Source organism: Cavia porcellus, unplaced genomic scaffold (genome assembly GCF_034190915.1).
Source record: "Cavia porcellus strain 051 isolate PalLab524CR breed Dunkin Hartley unplaced genomic scaffold, mCavPor4.1 scaffold_30, whole genome shotgun sequence".
NCBI classification, from domain to species: domain Eukaryota; kingdom Metazoa; phylum Chordata; class Mammalia; order Rodentia; family Caviidae; genus Cavia; species Cavia porcellus.
The window spans coordinates 37251270-37275385 of NW_026947513.1; the positions used below are offsets into that span (position 1 = coordinate 37251270).

The 24116-nt window shown below is 34.0% G+C and overlaps 1 protein-coding gene across 41 annotated transcripts in view; it reads left to right on the forward strand.

Moving 5' to 3' along the window:
• Adgrl3 (adhesion G protein-coupled receptor L3) overlaps positions 1-24116 on the forward strand; it is a 798686-nt gene that overhangs the window by 348682 nt on the left and 425888 nt on the right. For 40 of the 41 annotated variants that reach the window (XM_063240383.1, XM_063240357.1, XM_063240358.1 and 37 more), the window contains one exon: positions 6518-6731. The exons of the other annotated variant lie outside the window; for it this stretch is intronic. In XM_063240383.1, coding sequence (XP_063096453.1) covers positions 6518-6731 — 214 coding nt within the window. The remainder of the gene's footprint in view (positions 1-6517; positions 6732-24116) is intronic. 41 annotated transcript variants of the gene reach the window in all.

Here is a 24116-nt window from a genome sequence, read left to right on the forward strand (position 1 = left end):
TATGGCCTGCTTCACACAGTATCATGTGATCCATCCCCACAAGAGAGGACGAGACTGTGCTGTCCTTTTAATGGAATGCTCTTGAAAATCACACTTTTTTTTTGGCATGGAGAATTGAATTTAGGACCCTGAACTTGCCAGGCAGGTGCTGTGCTGCTGAGCTACACCGCCAGCCTCTCACAGAATCATTTCTAACCACACTGGATCTATTAGAAGAGTCACAAACTGCAGTGCACATGCAAGAATAAGAGAATAAATCAGACTCGCATTGTAAACATCATATTGCCTCCTAGTGTAAAAATCTGAAAGAGTAAATAAGATCCAAAATGTATAGTAATACTGTGAAAGTGAAAGGGGAAGAAACTGCTCAACAGGAAAGAGCAACTTGGATGGGAAAAGGCAGAGAAAGAAGGGAAAAGACAGATAATTACGCTACTGATCTCTTTGTCAAAAAGTAACAGTTTGTACTTTCATTGTTGGATCATTTTTGATGCCTACATCTTGTAATCTGAGCAACTATTTTGAAGATAACAATATGCCATATATTAACCATTATTAATCTCCAAAATAAATAAAGTAAAAAAAAATACAAGGGAAAAAGAATGGAATAGTAATGAAGAATCGTGAATGTATTTTACAGTCCCACACAGTACTCTCTAAAAGAATTTGCACTCCTTTTATAGGTTACCTTATCTACTGCTACGGTTTTCTCTCTCCGCCCTGTTTTCTTATTCCCTTCCTCTCTTTATTTTTTTCTTAAGTGCTAGGAGTTGCACCTGCTGCCTCCTGTGTGATATACAAGCATTCCTCTACTGAGTTATACCACCAACCTCTGTCTGCTTACAGTTATGAAATTAATAGATAGATTTTTCTTCTGACAAATAGACCTTATAGACTTGTACATTGGTACTTAAATCATAAATTTAATTTGTTCTCTAATTTTGGAAAAGTTGGCCATGTTTCTGTTTGCATGAGAAAAATGGCCACACTTGTATATGCTGCATTGGAAAAATGGCCATAGTCGTGTATGTCACCCAAATGCAGAATTTGCAAACAAAACCAAAATTTTGCCAAATGCATCTGTTCACAAACCAACTGTTTGCAAACAAAAGCATTTGTGCTTGGAGGTACCACTGGCAGCTTCTTGCTAGATTTTGCTTATCTGTGGTCTAACCATTTGCTTATCCGGAATCCTCCTGGTCATCATCACAGTTTTATTCACTCTTGTGTTCAGTTAGTCATCCAATCATGTGATTTTTCTGTTCCTAAGCATAGATTAAATATGTTTTCTGTGCTTACCCATTTAATGTAACTGTCTTCTCTCATCTTTACTACTAGAAGATAAACTTGTAATTTGCTTTTTTTATTTAAAAAAAAATAGTAGAATTTTTACTGTGCACATACCTAAGCCTTAAAGTAAGCAAAATATAAAGGAGAGAAAAATCAAAAAATGACTTCAAATGTAGGCTGTTTCCTTGATGCTTTTATAGTTGCAACAAAGAAACAGGGTGGGGCAAAGATACCATTTCTGTAAATGTTCGGAGCCCACTGATATTCCAAATTCTGCGTTCATTCTTCTTTTTCTCCAGTGTAATTTTTGAACTATTCATGTATTGCTATGGTTTTAGCTTGTGTACTTCTGAGTTCTAGAATCCATCTGACTCATGAATCTGACTGTTGCACATATTCAGATATTTTTTGGCGCCTTAAGCTCAGTATGTGTAAAGCTGAGCTAATTATACTGTGCCAACTGACTTCTTATCCTTTTTTCTGCTGTTGATCTCTTATTCTTATTTAGAAACGTTTTCAGTGATCTAAGTCAGGTGTGAGAGGGCCTTCTTTGAAAGGCCCCCTCTAGCATCCTCCAGTTCTACCTTCAAAGGTATCTGATGGCAGTCCTTGGGCCCAGAAGAAATTACCTGACCCTCCTTTTTCTAATCCCCAAATGCCATCTGCAGTGACTTTGACATACACCCCGCAGTGGGTCACCTCAGACCCTGCTGAGCAGCTGAGGCACCAGGGAGGCACCCAAGGAGAGGGGACAAGAAAAAGTGTGAACAACAGAATAGCTGCAGGCTTCAGAAAGGAGGGGCTAAAGAGTGATTTCTGCTGAAACTCACCTGCAGACTACACAGGGTGTCTTCCTCTCCTTATGTGATGTTTCTTTGTACTTGATTTCCTCACGGTTACTCTGTGATTGGAAGAACGTTCATTAGGTGGGTAACTGACATGGAATTTAGGGGCTTCTTGGGGTTCTGGCCATCCTTAGCTAAGAAGCTGAATTTTAGTTCTTGTACTTTAGTCATTCTTAGTGAATGGTTCTAATGTCCAGCATTCTACCAGAAAGGTACCGCATTCGCATCTAACACTGTAGCAGTTTATTCAGGAAATATTGTTACACATCTAGTAAGTGACTCTGTATTCCTTGTTATAACAGATTTCTTTCATGGGACAAAGGTGGGCAGGACCTCAAGGAGGCACTGTCCTTATCTGCTGCCTTCGGTCCCCATTACTCTTCCATGGTCACGATTAACACTATTTTGCACAACATTGCACAGTGTTCAATATAGTATTACTCGATCCCAACATGAAATAGGCTGGCCACCTGCTTTGAATGATTCACATTTTTCCTTTGTGGCCCCCTTTTCTCTTGTAACCAAATCATTCCTTTTGTTAACATGATAACTGAATGGTAAAAACCCTTATTTTAGCTTAAACAAACATTTCTTTCCTTTGGAGTTCAGTTGCTCATTAAAACACTTAGCAATAAAAAAAACACTTAGCAATATAATTAAAAGTAACTTAAATAGTTAATTATGTAGTGTTATCGTTTCTACTTATGCATTTCTTTAAATAAAGCATCCATCATTTACCGAGTATAACTTGTCATTGGGTTCCTGAAACAAATACAATTACATGTTAAATATAACAAAGTTCCCACAAATCAACCCTAGATCTGGTAATATTTGCTGTATACTTACTTTTGATTATACTTACAGGTTCAAAAGAGAAGCATGGAAAATGTGTGCCTTTATGTTTTATTTGACACTCCATCTGTTTCATGTCTGATTCTAAATCATATTTTTGACAATGAAGACTCAGATTAAAGCTATGTCAATCTTTTGGCAAAATTGACTGATGAGTTTAATCAGCTAAATTGTCCACTTAGCCTAACAAAATGCCTTGACAGCATGATTTGCTTATGTATTTTTGTTTAATTAACTTTTTTAAACTTAATTGATGTGTTAAGTCAACATAACATAGCCAGATGAATTCAATGTTTGGAAGCTGTTCCAACATAATTTTTCTTAAATGGCTACACAAAGTTAAGAAACAACTTGTCTTATAACAAATGTGCAAAATCTATTATAAAACACTCCAAAATTTCTGTTCATCTTGATTTTTTATGATGAAAAACACACTTACAATCCAATTTTAATTGATGAATTGTACAATCAGTGTACAATTTGAATTGAAGCATTTTTATTCAGTAATTCCATTTTTAAAATTTAAACACATGAATGAAAATGTCTTTTTTCATTCAAATTACATCTTTGTGTTGAGAAAGACATCATGTTTAAATGGCAATTCAATTTCTTCATGCTGAGCAAGTATATTTGTTTAAGGAACAAACAATAGAAATTCAGTTTCTCTCTCTTGTAAAAGTACCCTGCCAAAATGTTGACTTGAGCAAACTTTAAAATAATGTGGCATCCAACCTGTAAGCAGGGTAACTCTGATATGAATGTGCTAGATCAGGTCAGGAGATGGCGATGGGGGAGATATAGACAGAGACAGAGAGAGATGTTGAACACCAGCAGAGGGAATTAAGTGAATGGTATACCCAGGAGGACTTTAACCCAGTGACCTGCTCAGGAGGTATGTGTGGGATCTATTGTACAATCATTCTTTTTTTCAAAATTATCATAGAAATAAGAACTCATGTCATTCTTAATTTTGAAATACTTTAGGTACAGTTCAAAATCTGAATCAATATATTATTTCAAGTTAAAATATTTATAGTTATAAGATTTATGTTTTGGGCTGGGGATTTAGCTCAGCGGCATAAGCACCTGCCTTTCAAGCAAGCGGTTGTGAGTTCGATCCCACGTACCAATAAAAATGAAAAAGACAAAAAAAAAATTATGTTTTCCCCGTTCTCACCTCCTCTCTTCTTTTCTTCTTTTCCTTTCACATTTCATGCTTAGAAACATGAAAAACACACACACACACACACACACACACACACACACACACACACACACATACACACACAGGCACACACATGAAAATTTGGGGCATTCATTTAAATACATAGGTTTGGGACTTCAAAACAAAATGATATTAAATCAGCACTAGCTATTATGATGTCTTGTTTTCTTCAAAATAGCTGTTCATATCATCACAGACAGTAATGTCAAACAGCCCAGAATAAAGCCATTCCAATTAATGAGTGAAAACTTTATAAGGATTCAAAGCCATAAAATGGGGAATCATGATTACCACATACTTTTATGTATGTTTTGTCACATTTGGTTTTATTCTCTTCCAAAAAGGAAAAAAAAGTAATAAGAACTGTGGGAATAATAAAACCCAAAATGTGTAAATGTTATTGTAAAAAAAGAGAGGGAAAGGAAGTGCTCTAAAGTATACAACTGAAAGTGTGTTTAGGTGTGTAAGATACATGACCATATTACTAAGTTTGTGTTGGATCATTGAACACAACTGTTTGTAGTCTCACTGTTCGAATGTCCACTTTGTATGCTTTAATTTTGTAACTTGAACAACTATTTCTAAGAAGAAATATGTAATCTATTAACTAGTGATAAAATAACTTTATTTTTTTTGAAATTCTGTATTACTTCTATCCTTTTACTGTTTTTTTTTCTTTAAATAAAATTTTAAAAAATACATCCATGTTTATGTATGTATACATTAATGACTTAACTATCGGTGAAAATTTACCCCGTAAATTCATAACTGATTTGTTTGTGTGGAAATCTACGTACCTGACAGTTGGTAAACTCTTCACTTAGAATTTAAATTATATACGTTTAAAGGCTTATTGTTTAAAATTAAAAGTTTGACTTTTTTCAATAATGTGCTGACCTGAAAATAATTTTCTGCATAAAAATACTTATGTTTATCAAATGTCTAACATAAAATGACTTGGAAAAACGTTTGTTGCAAATGTAAAGGACAAATATTTAGTTTACTTGCTATACAGAGAACTTTTACAACAGCAATCTTAGATATAAGTAACAAGCAACTCAAAGATTAAAGAAATATGAAATGTAGAAAACACAAACTATACTCAATTTTAAGTTAAAATAAAATATGCCATTCTATCAAATTTGTAAACTCTAAATGAAATGATAGTACTTACTATTGTTGCACATGCATATTTTTATTATTTTTTGAAATGAGTTGATGCTTCCTAAATTTTAAATTTATTTGTTCTTTGATCCATCAGCTTAACTTGTAGCAATGTACCATAAAATATATTTAGATGATGATATTCTTTCCAAAGTATTATTTAAAAAAGTATATGGGTGTGACTACATGAACCAAAACTATTGAGTTATTTCTAGATGCTAATAGAATACATTTTATTTTATTATGAAATTATTTATTATATGATCTTAATACACAGTATTAGTTATTTGATTTATTAAATACATATTATTTCTTTATTATTTTAATGATACATGATGGTTTTTTCATTTCCAGATATTGATTCCTTCATAATTTATGGGTATATATACACAAACACAGTAGATGTATATATGTAGTTAAAATCTACCCATTATAATTGCTTTAAAAATGAAGGAAATAATATTCAGAAATGAAAAGATTTTCATCATACATCATTAAATTTATAAAGAAAATAATACAAAGTGTCAAACAACATAGGATACTCTTTCCGTAAAATTTATCTGAGTAAAATGTACAAGAGTGGATTGGAGTCTACATACCACATCTGTTTTTGTGTAGAAAATGCTAATAGGCGAGTCACTGGATTGCACTTGCCTGGCTCTTTACAGTGGAGGGGAAGTGTGGGAAAGGAGCTTAGAGAATGCATGACATTTCTCCATACAAATATTTATTTTATTAAAGCGCATGTGTATTTGCTCAGCTAGTCAACAATAGTGCCATTTGGGGGTTATGATGTCTTTACAGTGAAAGAAGAAAGAAACCCCCTGTGATTTACTCGAGTAGCCTGTTCTGTAAACTAGATGCTGCACATTTCTGGATAGTCTTAGTCTCACACTCCAGCCAAAATTGTAGTAGAAATCCAGAGCTCTTTTTCTTCCACTTATGAGGAAAAAAATTGACATTTTAAAGAAGTAACTGCTTTTGTTGGATTTGTAAACAAAAGCTGCTGTACTGGCCTGTTTCGGTTGCAGTTGTGAATACTGGCTGCTCTACCTGTGGCCTGAGCTAACCCAGCCTGCAAACCCCGCGCCTGCCCAGGAGCCTGTGTGTGTGACCCTGACTTGTTGTTTCTCCCGCCCAGCTTTCAGCCGCGCCCCGATCCCCATGGCCGTGGTCCGCAGGGAGCTGTCCTGCGAGAGCTACCCCATTGAGCTCCGCTGTCCGGGCACCGACGTCATCATGATTGAAAGTGCCAACTACGGGAGGACCGACGACAAGATCTGTGACTCCGACCCAGCTCAGATGGAGAACATCCGATGCTACCTGCCCGATGCCTATAAGATTATGTCTCAGAGGTATGGCACGGCTACCACTCCTGTCTGTAGGCATCCAGCGTGAAATTTCACCACGGTATTGTTCGCGGGTCAGAGCACAAATGAGGTGCACCTTGTGTCTTAGGGTAACACGAAATGGTTCTTCAATACCTATCTATTCTCCCTGTTACCAAAATGCTAATATTAGAAATCACACTTGGGGAACACTGAAATTTAATACTTCTTTTATTGCTTCATGACCTAGTCTGCATGTTATTATTTTGACAGTATTCTCTAGAACTGCATTCACTATCTGAGAGACTATATTTTCACAACATTCAAAAACAAAATTTTCTCCAGTGGTTAAGTTCACAGTTAAAAGTCTTTGCTAAAAAATCACTCTCTAACCATATCGGAAGAAAGAGAAAATACAAATTAAATTAATAAATAATTTTCATAAAATTTAGTAATAATCTAGTAAAAAATTATTGATGAAGGGTTATTTGGCCTTTAAAAGCAATGAAAAAGCACTTGTTTGCTATCTAGTGAATTAAATTTAGTTTAAACTATATAAAATATTACTTTACTAAAATAACAAATTATCGTACTTGTGATATCACTGGTTAGAAAAAAAAGGTCCTTGTTTTTAATAAGCTTGGTTAATAGGAACCTATATAGCAGAGGTTTAAAATTTTATATATCTATATATCTATATATATATAATAGATTTTTTTTTGATACCTAGAATTATGCTTACCAGGCAGTCTGATCTAACTGGTGCAGCTAGAAGTTTAAAATTATGATAAATTTTTTTCTTTCATTTCTTCAGTATATAGGATTGAACTCAGGACTTTAGAATGAGCCAGATACTCAGCTCTTTTTCTATTAATTTTGAGATCAGGTCTCAGTGTCATTAAGTTGCTTTGATTGGGTTTGAATTTGTGATCCTCCTACTTTAGTCTCTCAAAGGTCTAGGATTACAGGGCTGTGCTACCATGCCTAGGACTAATAAAATTTCCTGATAAATTGGATAAAAAGTATCTCCTAAGTATTTGTTCGCTAGTATCATCTCTTCTCAGAAATCAGTGAAGTCATTCAGTGGGTGTCCTCATATTTTCTGACTTTTCTCCATGACAGATTGAAATAATAAATTACTAAGTGAATTCATTTCATTTAATTGAGTATGATGATCTTTTCATAAGGATTTTTATTAAGGAATTTCTATTCCTTCTATCCTGCAAGGAGATTGTAAAATATAGAGAAGACTGTAATGAGTATACATCTAAACAAATTGAAGTCTAAAAATAAATATACTAGCACATATAAGGCCCTGAGATCCATCTCCAGCAACAAACAAGCAAATACACAGTACATTGCATGGAATGCCTTAGGAAAGCATTCATATTTTTAACCAATTATCTTACTGGTACTGAAACATATATGTATTTATGTATATGAACAATAAATTGTCAATATTTAAAATTATTGGGGCTGCATATTTAGCACAGCGGCATAAGTGCCTGCCTTGCAAGGGCACAGTTGTGAGTTTGATCCCCGGTTTAAAAAGAAATTATTGCTGATTAAAATATTAAAACAAATTATCACATGCCAGGTTTTGATGCTCAAGGCATCTGAGGTTTTTGAGAGCTTTTTGTCTATCATGAAAGTCGTGATGGCTCATGCAAAACAGAGTGTTGATCATACTTAAGAGTTTACCATTAGGAATTCTATTTGAGGGAGTTTTGGTTGCATTTTTTCCTTCATGTGTGTCTCTATTCACAGTATTTGTGATGCAACTTCCGCTACATCTAAGTGCGTTTCCCTGCATGTAAGTGCGGTGCGGTTTCTCAGTAGTAGTTTTCTGCTCCTGGCATGGTTTGGGTACTAGCATTAGACTGTTTTTTATTTATTTGTTTCTTGGACAGCCAAAGGTAGGATTCTAATAGCTTTAATGTAGGTCAAGGAAGAGATTTTCTTTTTCTGTGATTAAGTTCCATTTAATACAGTACAAGCAGTGCCTTCATTAGCTCTTGGATCTCTGTAAGATTTTCATTGAAATAGTTTTAATCATTTCATTGATATTATTAAGTAAATCCAAAATAAACCCTTAATCCTGCAATTATTACAAAAAATATAATGGATCCTTTTACTAAGGAATGCATGCAAAACGTGACAAATCCGCAGAGTGAAATTGCTCTCCGTACCCAGAGTAAGCCCTTCTTGTTAGGAGGAGTTGTCAGCTGAAATAACTATGACCATTTCTCCAGGGAAGGATGTTTCCCCCTTGCATTTGAGCTATATTTATACTTGTCAGAATTAAATGGTTTTACACTTGGGGAAAAGAAATCCATTGTGTCTTATGGTATAGACCAGGCCACCTTAGCTGCTTTGTGATAAACTTAGTCACACTGTCATGCAAGACACATGTTAAGTAATTCTAAGATTAATGAAGTATGATACAGATATATAATATTAATAATCTAACAGTTTCAGTCATAACAGAAACAAAACTTTTTTTTAAGAATTGCTTGAATGAGTGTGTTCTTTTAAATTTAAACTTGTAGACAACAAACTATTTCAAGATCTAAATATTTTTATCATGTTTCGTGCATATAAAAAAGTCATACCATTGAATCTTTGCATAATTTTGTTTTAAAAGTCTTCATAACTATTATCAGCCTCATTTCAGCCTCATATATTAGACAAATATCAAAGGCAAGAAGAGACATGAAGTGTATTTTAGATGTTTGAATGCACATTAAAAATGCATAAATTAAATTTTGTACTATTATGTAAGTTAGATGTGAAAAATTTGAAACCAGAATTATAAAAAGATGCAATGTTTGATTCTCACATTTGTGCTGGACCTATAAAATCTGATAGTTGCTCAAGGAAAGCTGTTTTCCTCATTGCACTAATTTGGGAATGACTAGGGGTATTTCTCGATGCTAGAACATGTACAACTTGTCATCAAAACATACAGTGAGTGTTAAAAAATTTTTAAATTGTAGTAATGCACGTTACCATGAATCCTCCTCAAAATATACTGCCTAGTTACACATACACTTATTCCGTCACGCTTGTCCCTTTCTTAAGCATATCTGTATGTCCTATTTTGTGAGTGTCTTTCATTGTACTTTCATAGCTGCTTCAATATCCTGATTCAAAACATTTAACTTTTGTGGCCATTTTGACTTTGGGGAAGAGCCAGAGGTTGCAGGTGCCAGATCCAGTGAATAAGGTGGATGAGGACATACTGTAATGTCTTTAAGAGCCTGCCTTTCCCTTAGATGGCGTGTGGTAGAAGTATTCACTATAAAAAACTATAATTTTATCACACATTATAATATCAGAGAGTACTTCTAAAACTGCTTCAGGAAATGGCAAGAATGGATAAGTGTGTTTGAATTTAAGGGAAGTTTTTTGAGGAGGATTAATGGCAATCTGTTTTTTAGCATAATAATTTTTCTAAAACAATTGAAACATTCACTATGTTTTGATAACACCTCATACTTAGCATGCTCAAGACCCACATTCAACTTCCAGCATGTATACACACACATGGACATGCACACATGCTCACTCAAAGATTGCTAAAATTGTATTGATTTTTCTCAAATCCACAGTTCCTTATGCTAATCTGCTGTCCAATCTCTGAATATCATTTACTTTTCCTCTCTAACATAATTCTACTGCATAAGTATTTGGTTAAAAGTCAGAATGCATTTATTTACCATTTCTTGAACTTCTAATCTTCACTAGCATCATCTATAGCTCTTTTTTTTGCATCTAAACATTACCATATCTGTATTATCACAGTTGTCTTTATATCTAACATACGTTTCTAGAAGACAAATCTTTACTGATGTTATGTAAAGCCAACTTTTAATTTTTATATGCATAAATATTTTCTAATTTTATCATGCTTCTTTAAAAGATTTCTTCACTCAAGTTTTCTGTTCTTTGTGATTTACATATATTCATTTCAGAGTTTTTATTCACTTACAATTTTGGAATCTAAATATGAAAATAACTGCAACAGGATAATTCAGAAATTTTATATACGGAACTAAATTTTCTGTTATATGCATCTATTAATGGGAATATTTCAATTATTAACTCAGACAATACTTAAAAGTTCATAGGATGCAATTCTCTATGATTTACCTGTATGTAATGGGTAAATAAATCAGCCATGGTTCCTGTCCTCAAAAGTTAATTTTGTACAGATAAAAAGCCCACGAGTATATCATTTGCTCAAGATTTTATTTTTTTCTCATTTGCATTTATTGAAATTAGAGGAGATTTCTTTCAGATGAGTAATATGAGAGAGTATGTCATTGGAGAAGGAATAGTAGAGCTTATCCTTCAACTATGATAACATCTCTGGGAATAGAAGAGATCAAAATGATGCTAGATATGTAAGTGGAAAGTACTGCAAAGAAACACAGGGGAACAGATCTATTCTTGTAAACCTTCACTCTTCGTTTCTGTCATGGTGCCCTGCTGCCCTGGGTCTGCCACCACTTAGTGTCCCTGAATCTTCATCCTCATGTCCCACTACTTGGGCTAAGACCTCTTCCTCTCAAAGCCTTCCTTGCAGATCAGCTATGCATAATCTTCAAAAGTTTCTTTTGGCTAGATAATACTCTAGCTTGAATTTCATCATTGGAAAGGAAGGAATGGAATGGAGTGTGAATGGAAGAGGAGGGGGAGGGGAGAGGAGTGGGAGGAGGAAAAAAGAGAAGAGAGAGAGGGGAGGGCAAGGAAGCGAAGGTTGTGCTAGGCTTCCAGAAAGTCCCCATCTCAAGTGGACATACAAAACCTGTAAATGTGGGAAAGGTGGATATCATATATGGTATCATATATGGAATTCTTCTACCATATCATGCTAGCTTTTTATGGCATAGTTTAAAATTTAAAAGGTAATCAGAATACATGCTGAATATTTAAATTTTAAAAAATGATTACCCGATGAGATAAATTGCTGCAAATCTCCTCCAGCTTCACTCAGAACACCCTTACTCCATCATCCCTACCGCTATCCACCGCAGTTCTGAAAGCCCTCTTCTCTGAGTGTCCTTCGAGGTGGGATTAAAACTCTGAGAAACACAGCTGCCATCTAAGAAGGTTCATTAAAACAGGACAGTGCAACCTCATCCTCTTTATCCACTGCATAAGGCACCGTGTGACTTCTGGCTCTTCCACGAAGCGAAAATGTTCATAAAAAGTAAATGTTTTAAATAAATTCTCAGGACATGCAAGGAAGCCAGGATAGTGCAACTGTCACTCACAAATGAGGATGTACAGGTGTTTCAGAAAGTGGCTGTGAGGACAGCACGAGTGTGTTGAAACAAGGGAGAATGTTTTGAGGAGGATTATTGCCAGTGTGTCTTCTAGTGTAGGTATTTTTCAGTTGCATCTCATATTATAACACAACAAGCCTTACTTTTCAAATAGCTATGTATTTTACAAATTGAAATACACATGTATATATATATATATATATATATATATATGCATATATGTATATGTAGATTCTTCAGGAACAATGCAGAAAATTTCATGTCGTAGATGTACAGTTCAAATCAAGCTATTACCCAGATAACTGACACCCAGATGAAGACTCAGAAGTGTTCCCTGATGGTGTCCCTCAAGTATACTCTTTCCAAGTCCATTCTGACACTGCACAACATAAATCAATTTCACCCGCACGGTAATTTGCATAAATGGCATTTTACAATATTTATATTATTGTATCTAGTTTCTCCCAATATATTTATTTTGTCACTTTTTTGGAAACATTTTTATATGCCATACACTTAAATCAGTTGTACAGTGATTTACTAATAAATTTACCAAGTGATACTACTAGCAAAATGAGTCAGTTTTTCATTGTTTTCATTCATTGCAGTAAGAACAATTATTGTTAATCTCTATCTTCTCTACATAGGATGACTAGACTCCATTTGTATCATTATCCTTAGTGGCTAATTTTTTAACTAAAAAAAACTGGAAGTTACATTAGTGGCCTTTGTAGTGAGGGCACTATGGAAAGGAATAGTGACAGTTATTTCTGCTGGCTTAGAATAAATATATTTTTAAAATTATTTTAAAATATTTAAAGTATTTTTAAGTCAAAGATGATTTAAATGAGAAGTCTAAGTTTTTAACAGTATTTTACCAGTATTATAGTTTCACATGTTGTAATAGCATCTGCAACATGGAGAGGAAAAAGAATTGTTTCTCACCTTCCAAAAAGTTGTATTTCAGTTTATATCAGTAGCACTGCAGGGAGTTTTACATTTTGCAAAAAACTTTTTGGTTTCCATTGTATTCATTCTGTAAAGTTAAGAACTGTTCAGTAATAGTGAAAGAAGAATAATTTTTGTGTCTATATGGCCTAAATGTTCTATAATTATATATATGAGTTTTTTCACTCAGGTATTTCCTTTGACAGATCTGTTACTTTACATCTTATATTTCTCTTATAGATTATAAAACACAGAAACAAATTTTAATGTTAGGATTGTTTCCTTTGTCCTGACCATTAAAAAAAAAGATACCCATAAAACTATCATATATAATGTATTGCTTAAAGATTGCTGTTCACAAGCATGTTTGTGTAGAACAAAAAGGAAAAATGTAAGACAGATCTCATTCCTGAAGTGCAGGAATAGAGAACATGAACATATAGGAATGCTTCTATCTGTGGGGAATTTATCTATTCTCCTCTAATATTTTCACTCTTTTCAAGTCTGATAAAAATTTTTGATTAGTATATTAAAATACCACTAAATATTTTATTCCTTGCTATTTGGAAATAAATTGTATGTGACATATGAGTAATTCTAAAAAAAATAGCCACTGGTTTTAAGTTTTTGATATGTGGTCTTATATGTAGACTGGTCTTGAACAAACTGTATCTCAAACTTCCCTTGCGGGGTGATCCTCTTTGTTCAGCCTCACATGTGCTATTTTACAGGTATGCACCATCATGCTTAGCTAAAGCAAAATATTTGGTGAACGATTTAAATATTTTATAAAAATTTAAGATAGAAATTAAAGAGAGTTGTGTTGGCTGTTCTTTGGCCATGGGGAATATTTACCCTTTATGGAAGCCATACTCAAAAAGAGTTTGTAGAAACTTGGTTTGTTTTGGGGTGAGGTTGGGCTTTGTTTGTTGTTTGCCTTTGCAGTGTTCAAACTTTTTTTTTTTTGTTTTTGTACCAGGAGTCAAACTCAAAACCTTGCACTTGCCAGGCAGGCTTTTGCACCACTGAGGTAAATCCCTGGCCTCAAGCTTGCAGCTAGTCCTCACATGGGGTAGATAGACTAGTGCTTACACTGATACACAGCCTTCCCCCAGTTCAGTGAAGTTTGGAATTCCGTTCAAGAGGTCAAGGGCAAAACTATTTTCTCAGTAGTACTAACCACATTACATCCTTAAGTACAGATAAAAAAAAGTGATAAGTAAAAGTGCTGGCATCTATGCACAGATACAAGCAGTATTAAAAATACTTCTTAGATGTCTAATTTATACAATTGTAGATATCGCTAACATAAACTCGTTGTCTTTGGGATTTATCATGTCAGTGGATTATTATGTCAGTGGCCCCCAAGCCTCATGAATTATGGACTCTACCAAATCTAGCATTTGTGATTGGTTCACTGTCTAGTGCTCCAATTGGTGGTGTGAGTGCTACACCCGCCTAGGGGTGGAGCCAGCATAGGATGTAATGGTGGGAAGGTGTGTCTCTCTCTCCTGCTAGTTCAGGCCTTGCAGGTTGCAGCTGTCATGAACTGGGCACCCCCCAGCTCCGCTGCCATGCCCCCCTGCCTTGGAGCCAGCTGAGTATAAACTGAAACCTCAAAAAACTGTAAGAAATAAACCTTTCCTTCCTTAACTTTGGGCATCAGGAATTTTGTTTCAAAAACAAGTATCTAAGACAAGATTCTTCCTGACTCGAAATCGTGAAATGAAACATTCTGAAATGAAAGAATAGTAGAAGTGAAAGACCACTTCTTTTAGCAATGTATTAATCCATTTTCTATTGCTTCAAGACAATATTGAACCTGAGTAACTATTTTGAGGATAGCAATATGCAGTATAACAACCATTGTTAAATTTTTATTATCTTGGTTTGGAAACCTATATAGCTATAATTGTTTTGTTGTTGTTGTTGTAAATTTTAGGTTTGTTTGCTTCTTGATTTTTATATGTTTTTCTTTTTTTCTCTTTAAAATAAAAAAAAACTGGGGGCTGGGGGTTTAGCTCAGCGGCATAAGCGCCTGCCTTGGAAGCAGGGAGTCGTGAGTTCGATCCCCGGTACCGATAAAAAGGAAAAAGACAAAAAATAAAAAATAAAATAAAATTTAAAAACCACAATATTGAAGACAAGGACTACATAAATTAAAAATGTTCATTCAGCTCATGATCCTGGTGGCCATAGGGTCCAAAAATGGGCCAACCTGTGGGGGCATCACAAGATGGTGGGTATGGAATGGGAAGTAGCCTTGTGCAGAACTGACTGAGGCCTTCAAGAACTACATTAATCCCTTCTTAGAGCAGCAATCCCTGTACCCTTATCACCTTCCTCTAGCCCCACCTCTGTAGGGTCCTGTCACTCCCAAACATGTACATACTAAAATAGAGACTCTAATAGTCATGGCAAACCTGTGGTACACATGCCACACGGTGCTGCTTACAATACTGAAAGCTCTAAAAGGTCCAGCATCACAGCTCTAATAATGAACCCTTTAGAGACATATTCAAGCCTTATCCAAGCCCTAACAGAGGAACTGTATTATGTTTTTATTTTGATTTATTAGATGAAAAAATTTTTTTGTTTTATTAATCTTACACAGCATAATATTCATCCTGGCGGTTTAAATCACCTGTCTTTATACAATTAACAGTTTTTTTTTTGAAAGGAAGACTGTCTGTGCTATTCAGTGATTCCTATTAACCAACTATATTTGTTGTACTTGAAAGTTGCTGGTCACTTTCTCTTGATTCACGTATTTTAATCATTACAAAATTATATAGTCATCTTTAAAATAAGTGCTAGAATGAGTGATAGAAACTTGGTTAAGCTTATTTTTAAATAGTGTCATTTTGTGGTAAAGACAGTCACAGTCCTATCATTCTAGACACACAAGTGTGGGAGGAACTAAATTCATATATATTTCATATATATATATATAAAAGTTGACCATGAACCAGTCTTGCAAACACAGACTTTTATAACTTTTGAACAGCTGTTTTCTGACACTTAAATTTTCTGTGATTGTTTTTATTTAGCTTTGTCAATGATAACTGCAGTATATATCAACATTAGTAAGTACACTGCAAAACAAACTCAACTAAATGAGACTGCAAAAGACTGATATATATAGGAAAGTTAATATGATAGATTCCACTTGAAATTTGTCCTGTGTATTTTTAACCATTGCACTGCTTGGTTACTGTACCTGAGAAGTTTAATTTGGACATTTCAGTCTGTGGTCAGCTGGCTCCAAGGGCATGGCAGAAGAAAATGGGGGACCCTTCAAAGGCATGCTTCTAGTGACCAGGTTCCTCCAGACCCCAGCTACAGGAGCAGATTCACCTGTGAAAATCTGAATTAATCTATTGATGATTTTACAATCATTTGATGCATGATCTAATAATATAGGCAGGAGTCTCATTTCATTTATTTACAATAAGTGATCACTGTAGTTATTTTATACTTCAGCATTTTAGGTAATTTTATATTCTCTATAGACAGTCTATAGAAATTGAGACCTAAAAAAAATATTCAGACAAAATAACCAAAAGTGAAAGAAAAAGGATATTTCTGAATAACAGGAAATAGGATTAAAAATGCCAAATTAATTACCTAAGGAATATGCTATGCTTTGGATTAGGTTTGTTCTGCGGAATCTGTGAGTTGGAAGCCTTATTCTTTGTGTGGCAGTGTGGAGCTAATGGCACCTTGAGGAGACAAGGCTTCCTGAGAGGTCTGCTGGTGACTGTGGCCTTGAGCTCAGGAGAGGTCAGCACACTCCTTCACGAGGCAGCTGTTGTAAAAGTGCTAGCACAGTCCAACTCAGCTCTTTGACCTCCTGCACTGATGTGTGATTACCTGTTGGTGCACGTGTCATTTGAACCTTATATCGTTTATATAATTGAAGAAAACATCACTGAGTGTGTAAAGATAGAAATAGTGAGTGTTCATGGATTAGAATTTATATCTGATGAGTTTTTTTTTTCTTTATTCTTTCTTGTTTTGGTGATACTATGGATTGAACTTAAGACCTTTGCACTGAGCTACATCCCCAACCCTTTCTACTTTTTATTTTGCTGCAATCTTGGTAAGGTGCTCTGTTGCTGAAATGCAAATTCGCTATGCCAAGATGTGTGCTGCAACGCCGAGAAGTACTTTCACATTCTCGTGAGAGGTGGATATACTAACTTTTCTCAACCCAATTTAGATATGTTATATAATGCTATATAACTACTAATATTTCATGTGGTTTTATACAGAGCAACTCATCATCAAAGCTTTTGCTAATAAATTATAAAAGTGGGATTTTGTTTTTGTCATGCTGCAGGAACTTTGTTCTATTCTTTAGCTAATTCTTGTATAGTATTTTGAATTGTTTTTTCTTACTAGAGTTGAGATATTCTTTTTTTTTTTTTTTTTTTTTTTTTTTTTATACCAGGGATCAAACTCACAACCTTGTGCTTGCCAGGCAGGCACTTGTGCCACTGAGCTAAACCCCCAACCCTAGATTTGAGATATTCTAAAATATATGTTGTCAAATTATCCTCGCTATATACTACATGTCTGTATCAGCCAAATCTTTTATTTTTATCACCTAAACTATCATTGAACAAAATAGACTTAATAATTCATTCTGAAAAATTATTTTTTCTTTCCAACATATGTCAATATGACTAGTTTAAGATAAATGTTATTTCCCAAGGTATTAGGAAATAACTATTACCCTAAATATGTCTTAATGAAAAATGTATGATTTAGTAATGGTGTATATCATTAGCTATTTATTTTATCTGCTGTATAGCAGGAAGTTATGTGAATCATGTTTATTTTAATTAATGTTATCAATTAATAAAAGCACAATATGGTTTTTAAAGCATATGTGCTAATTTTGATATGTGAAGATAGGTTTGTGTTTTGACTCAAAAAGACTTGAGACCTCTTCAAAAATGCCAGTATTCATATTAGTACTATTAATCTCTGACAATAAACATTTGAAACTATTTCCTGTACTTGTTAGTATAGTGAACATAAAAAGCTTAGCAGAGAATATGTCTACAGGAATATCGCAGTACAAATAAAGCTTGTACATGTCAAAAGTAATAAAGAGAGAAAGTCGCTACATAAAACCAGAGACAAGATGAATGTTAGTTCAAAGGTGAGTAACTAGTAATTGAGCTGAGCAGAACCTTTCACCTAAGATTATTGACATGGTTGAATTATTTATAGCTCCTTTGATATGAAACCTTTACCACCATTCAGCTAAATAACTCGGTATATTTTACTATTACATATTAATGTACTCCTAAAGATTTAAACTTACTTAGAAAATTTAGTATATCAGTATTAATGAAAAATTTATGATAATCTTTTATCAATACTAGTATCACATTAAAGATAATAGTCCATTCTCCCTTGAAGTTTCTATTTGTCCGTGCTGCATCCTTGAATTTTGTCGTATGTGATGTTATAAGTGAGTTTCAGATGTTATACTCTACACATTTCTAAATTTACATGGAAATTTATTTTTCATTTTGTTTCTCTACTAAAACCACAAATAGTTGTTTTTATTAGTATAATGTGACAAAAAAAATCTATGAACAATTTCATTAGTCACAACCTTTTATATAGCTGGAATTATTTCTCTGTAAGTACTTGGAAATTAGAGTGACTAAAATTCCTTATTTCAAATCTGAAAAAATTATCATAATAAAAGGCCTTTTACTTTCCCAGGCATTCAAGTAGACCATCCTTGCCTGTGGAAATCGGACTCTGAATTACTTTTCCTGTTAGGTTCTGAGGAAAACAGATGACTTTCAAGTTAGTTATCTTCTCCTGTAGCATTTTATGCCAATTACAATGTTCATATTGTAATTGTAAAAAAAAAGTATTTGCAGTGTAATAGTTAGTGAATGTCATAGAGTTGGAGACACATAAATTAAAATTAATATAAGCAGCCAAAGCCTACAAAGATGTAGGCTTGTATACCAAAAAAAAAAAAAAAAAAAAAAAAAAAAGAAAAATCCCTTCCATGGTTTAACTTGTGAAAAACCTAACATGTATCTAAATGTTATATATCAGTGCATATTGAAGAAAAGATAGTTTAGATGTAATGTTATCAGGTACATACCTGATATCTGATATGTGTATTTTAGTAATTATGTATAAAATGATGTAACCAACAAATAACATAAGGAAACTACTGCATAAATCCTGCCCTTATATTCTTTTCTGACACATCACAACTATTTTTGAGAATAATTGAAAAACATTTTGCTTTATTGGTTGTAGCATGAATATGAACCATGCTTAAAGTGGCAACTTTGAAATAGTATACCAGTACCGTTGGCATACATATGCACACACACACACATTATATACATGTAAGTACAATTGTAGAACTGAGGGACAGACAGGTAAATTTATTAACCTGAGAGTAATTATGATACCTTATCATTATTCTGTTTAATTATTTGGGTTTTTTTAGCTTTTAAATTGAAAAACAGAATGTTATTTGTTCATATGAAAGAAATGCATATCATCAAATTGTGAGATTTTTTAAAACTTAAAGCTTAAACAGTTTGCTAATTAAACTGGGAAATCAACTAGAAATGTAATGTTCAAAAACCACATAGATATTTTTTTTTTTTTTTTTTTTTTTGTCTTTTTCCTTTTTATCGGTACCGGGGATGGAACTCACGACTGCCTGCTTGCAAAGCAGGCGCTTATGCCGCTGAGCTAAATCCCCCTCCCCTACATAGATAATTTTTAGAAGAGAGAGGTTGAAGTGGGGGGAAGAGGGATAAGAAAAAAAAATGTAGATATATCGCGTACTGGTACATAGTGTTTACGCTGAATGTGAATTATTATGCATATATAAATGTACCAAAAAACTGAAGTAATTTAAAAAAAGAAAAGGTATTCTTTGCAGATTAAAATTATATTAGTTTTAGCAAGTCTCCTTTATTCTTCATATTGTAGGTTCAAAGTATGTGTTTTGAAATCTACACAGCAGCCTTTAGCTTGAAACTCAAGCCACAAAACCATTTATACATTGCCTCTCTGAGCAACTAAGAAAGAAAATACCTTTTTTCAAGATTGTTATCTGCACAGAAATAGCTATGCTTTGCTACATGTGAAAAGCATTATTTGGCTGTTTCTGTGTCTATGGGTAAAAGTTTTTGCTCTATTGTCTGTTATTAAATAAGAGAAATCATTGCAGATTTAGGAAATGTTGGTTTCCCTATGTAAGCCAAAACAGAAATGTTAAAGAATTCCTCCGTTACCCAGAAAGGATCTCTCTCCATTATGTCTTCAGCAAAACATCAGCTTCAGATTCTAAAGAAATGTTATGATGTACTTGTATTCTTAATATATTTCATGTTCTACTTATTTTTAACTACTTTGTTTTGTGGCCTCTGGATAATGCATTCTGGGTGTGGGAAAATCCTGAAAGCATATGAAGTTTAACTTTGAAAACCAGAAATGTTTCTATCTGAGGGCTTTAACTTCTTTAAGAAGGACTGTTTTTTTTTTTTTTTTTTTTTAATATATAATCTCTACTCTCTCAGTCCTTAGTTTATATTCCTAAGTAACAAAGCCTTCACTTTCCTGATCTAAAATTATTTATTATTTTTACTTTCTATTTTTTCCAATTTTTTTTTTTAATCTTTCATCAAATGGCTTAAAATCTAATAGGCCAGTTCCAGGAATGATACTTTTTCTCTTCAGATTGCACGAGGCAAACACCTTGCTTTAACTCTCTCACGGCCATTTGACTATCTTTAGTAAGTCTCATAGAATAAGGTAATTTTACATTTATTCAGCTCTTTTCTATTGTTCTCCCAGTTTTTCAAACCAATAAATCATGAACTTATTTCTACTGACCATAGAAATTCCCAAATATTTCCTTCCTTAATCAATTAATGTCTAATGCATTTAACAAGTGAATGAGCAGCAATCTCAGTGAACTAAAATTATTAATTCTCACAATAGCCATACACTTCAGCCATAATTTTGGAATATAATTTTGAAACACAATTTTGGAACAAAATTTTGCATGCAACCCGAATAGCCACAATTGGAAAGAGATTTTCATTCCTACATAGATAATATAAGAGAAGCATCTATTTATATGTTGACTTTTATATATTCAAAATGAATTTTCTCTATCATGTCAGGGACTATAGGGACATGTCTATCAATTGTCCACTATGACCACGGAAAATAAAAGGAATCGTTTAGGAAAATTGTTCAGAGGTACATGGAGAAATTTTTTTAAAAAGACTTTATATCTTTCTAAACAGATCAATGAAAACTTCATTTCCAAATCCTGTAAACCAACATACCTAGTAATTTACATCATACCTTTTTAACATAAACTGATTTATCTTTTTATAAGCAAATTGTTTAATATTCATTCATTCCTCATCATAATTGTGAATATAAATTGGTATACGTCGATCAAAAAAATTCAATTTTAAGCAAGGTAACATTCAACTAATTAGGTAAAATATGTAAAGAAATGAAATATATTGACTGAGGATCCTGAGCACTCCTTGGAAACTGTTAGATCCAAGCTAGAATGACCTCTGTATATCATCTCTCTTTTGGGTTGGCTCCTCCCTTACACTTCGAAACCATTTGCTCCAACCCCAGTAACCCTAGGCCCTCCTCAGTACTCACTAAAGAGAAGTTTCTTCATTCCTAAGTTTCTATCAAAACCTGCTTATTCCTTTTGGATCAGTTTACCAGCAGACAAGCTGATGTGCAGCAATCACTTCATCAGCAAGTGTGTACAGGGATTGCCGTAAGGCATGGTTCTGGAGCTGATTCTGTCTTCTGGAACAATTTCTTTTCTTTTCTTTCTTTTTTTTTTTTTTTTTTTTTTTTTTTTTGTACCATGGATTGAACTCACGATCTTGAGCTTGCCAGGCAGGCACTTAGGCCACTGAGCTAAATCCTGGCTTCTGTGACACATCTGCCCGTGCTTATAATATCTACGATTGCCACCACTGGACATGCACTAGCTCAGTTTAGTGTGAATGGGCCACACAGGTTTCAAAATGTCCTATCACATGCTAGACATTCCCTGATAACAGAAAACTTTCAAGCACAGAGAAAGTACCTGAATGAAGAAACCCTGCTTGGGCTGGGGATTTAGGTCAGTGGCATAAGTGCTTTCCTGGCAAGCGTGAGGTCATGAGTTTGATCCTGGTAGCGGAGAAAAAAAACCCTGCTAACCATCAGTACCACTGCTATAGCTAAGAATTTTTTTTTTTTTTGGTCCCAAATTAAACTCACACTGAAAACTGAGGAAATAATGATCATCCAAGGTAAATCTGTATCTGAAAGAAATGGGAAATAAAGCTATCTATCTCGGACTCTCAAGGAATTCCAGTGTTCTCTGGGGAACCATCACAAAGTAGTTTGTGATTCATTAGAAACACTAACAGTGACACATTATAGATATAACTAGGAATATTATTTCTTCAATATTTTCCACTTAGGAACTCTGTACACTTAAACTAGGCTTATTTTGACTTATTAAAATAGTTCTATTTTGATAGAAATTTTTTTTCATATTTCTACTAATTGTTGCTTTCCTTGCAACTAAATATTCAAATTTTGTAGATTTTCTTCCTTCTGTGTAAATGAGCCTTTTGAATGAAGTTTTTGTAGACTTTTAGAGAAGGACTTATCCTTGTGAAATTTTCAAATCAGTGTCATTTCCTCCTGCCAGTGTTGACAAAAACATTTGTATGGTCCTATAAAATGCCGTCAGTCCCACTCTGATTATATTAGACATTCACAGAGATGGAGTTTCAGGAATGATCATAAGCAGTGTCATCAGTCTGTAGTTGCCTCTATATGGTTTCATTCCTGGAAGTCTACATTGTGGGAAAGCAACTGTCAACTCCCAAAGGGGAACATTTGAATATAAAGTTAGCTACTGATGAAAGTGACTAGAACTATTCCTATAAAGAAACACCTCATGTACATCCAACCTAAAAGTTTATGAAATTTCAGACATCTTTCCAAATATGTGTGCACTGATCTTTTCTTCAACAGCACATTTCATAATCTAAAAGAAGTTAGATCCAAAATCCACCTTTGCTTATGAACATGCTTTTCCATCAGACTGGAAACAGTTAAGTGAGCCCTTTTAGATACACTCAAATATTTAGGAATAAAGCATTTACCTCTTGGATCTTTAAAACAGTTTTAGAAAAAAACATTGAAGAAGGAATAGTATCCTTTGAAAAATTAGAATCACCAGGTTCCATTCCTTTTAGCTTGTGTTTGCTGTGTTTGTTCCTAACGTCTTGGATTCAATTTAATGGCACCATCCACCCTAGTCAGAGAGATTCAGAATGCCAGAATCATTGACATGTGTGCAACAACATCACCTTTAAAAAAAAATAAATTAAACACACAAACAAATATTGTTCATTCATGAAAGACCGAACAGAAATTCCTTGTGTTAATTTTAAAGAGCTCTGGATGACCTATTAGGAAATCCTGCAAGAATGAGACATTTGAGTGTTTAGTAATTGTAGATTTTGCATCTAAGGTATTTTTGAGCTGTATTTCTCTTGTCTTTAATTCTTGGAGAACCCTAATGAGCTCTGGGTGGGTCTTCCCTTGATTTGAGAGCCAGGTGACTAGAATGTGTCCTCTCCTGCCCCCTCCTCAGCACCAGAAGAAAAGATCTGGGCTAGGAAATAAAAGCCAGGCTCAGTGCAGCTTTAATGTAAGTCACAGCTGTAAATTTTTTTGAAGCAATGGTATTTTTGCTTTTAAAGTGTGGTTCACAAAATGCAAAACAAGAAATACCATCACATTTTCCTCTTGAAATGAAAAAACTAATAAACTGCCTATTAAAATTCTTTAAATATTTTAAATTATGTTCTATGACATGGCCAATGATTGCATAAAAAATGAAATAAGAACTCAGATGTGCCTTTCTTCCCCTTCCCTTGTGTCAGATTAAATTATGAAATAATAAAAGCAATTCCATATGTTTTACACTTGTTACCGAATTCTAACACATGTTAACACATACTAAATGCACCATTGTTAGTTACTACATTATGTGTAATTCACTTGTAATAAGAAAGTGGAGGAAAACATTGTTTTTAGCAGTAACCAGATAATTTAA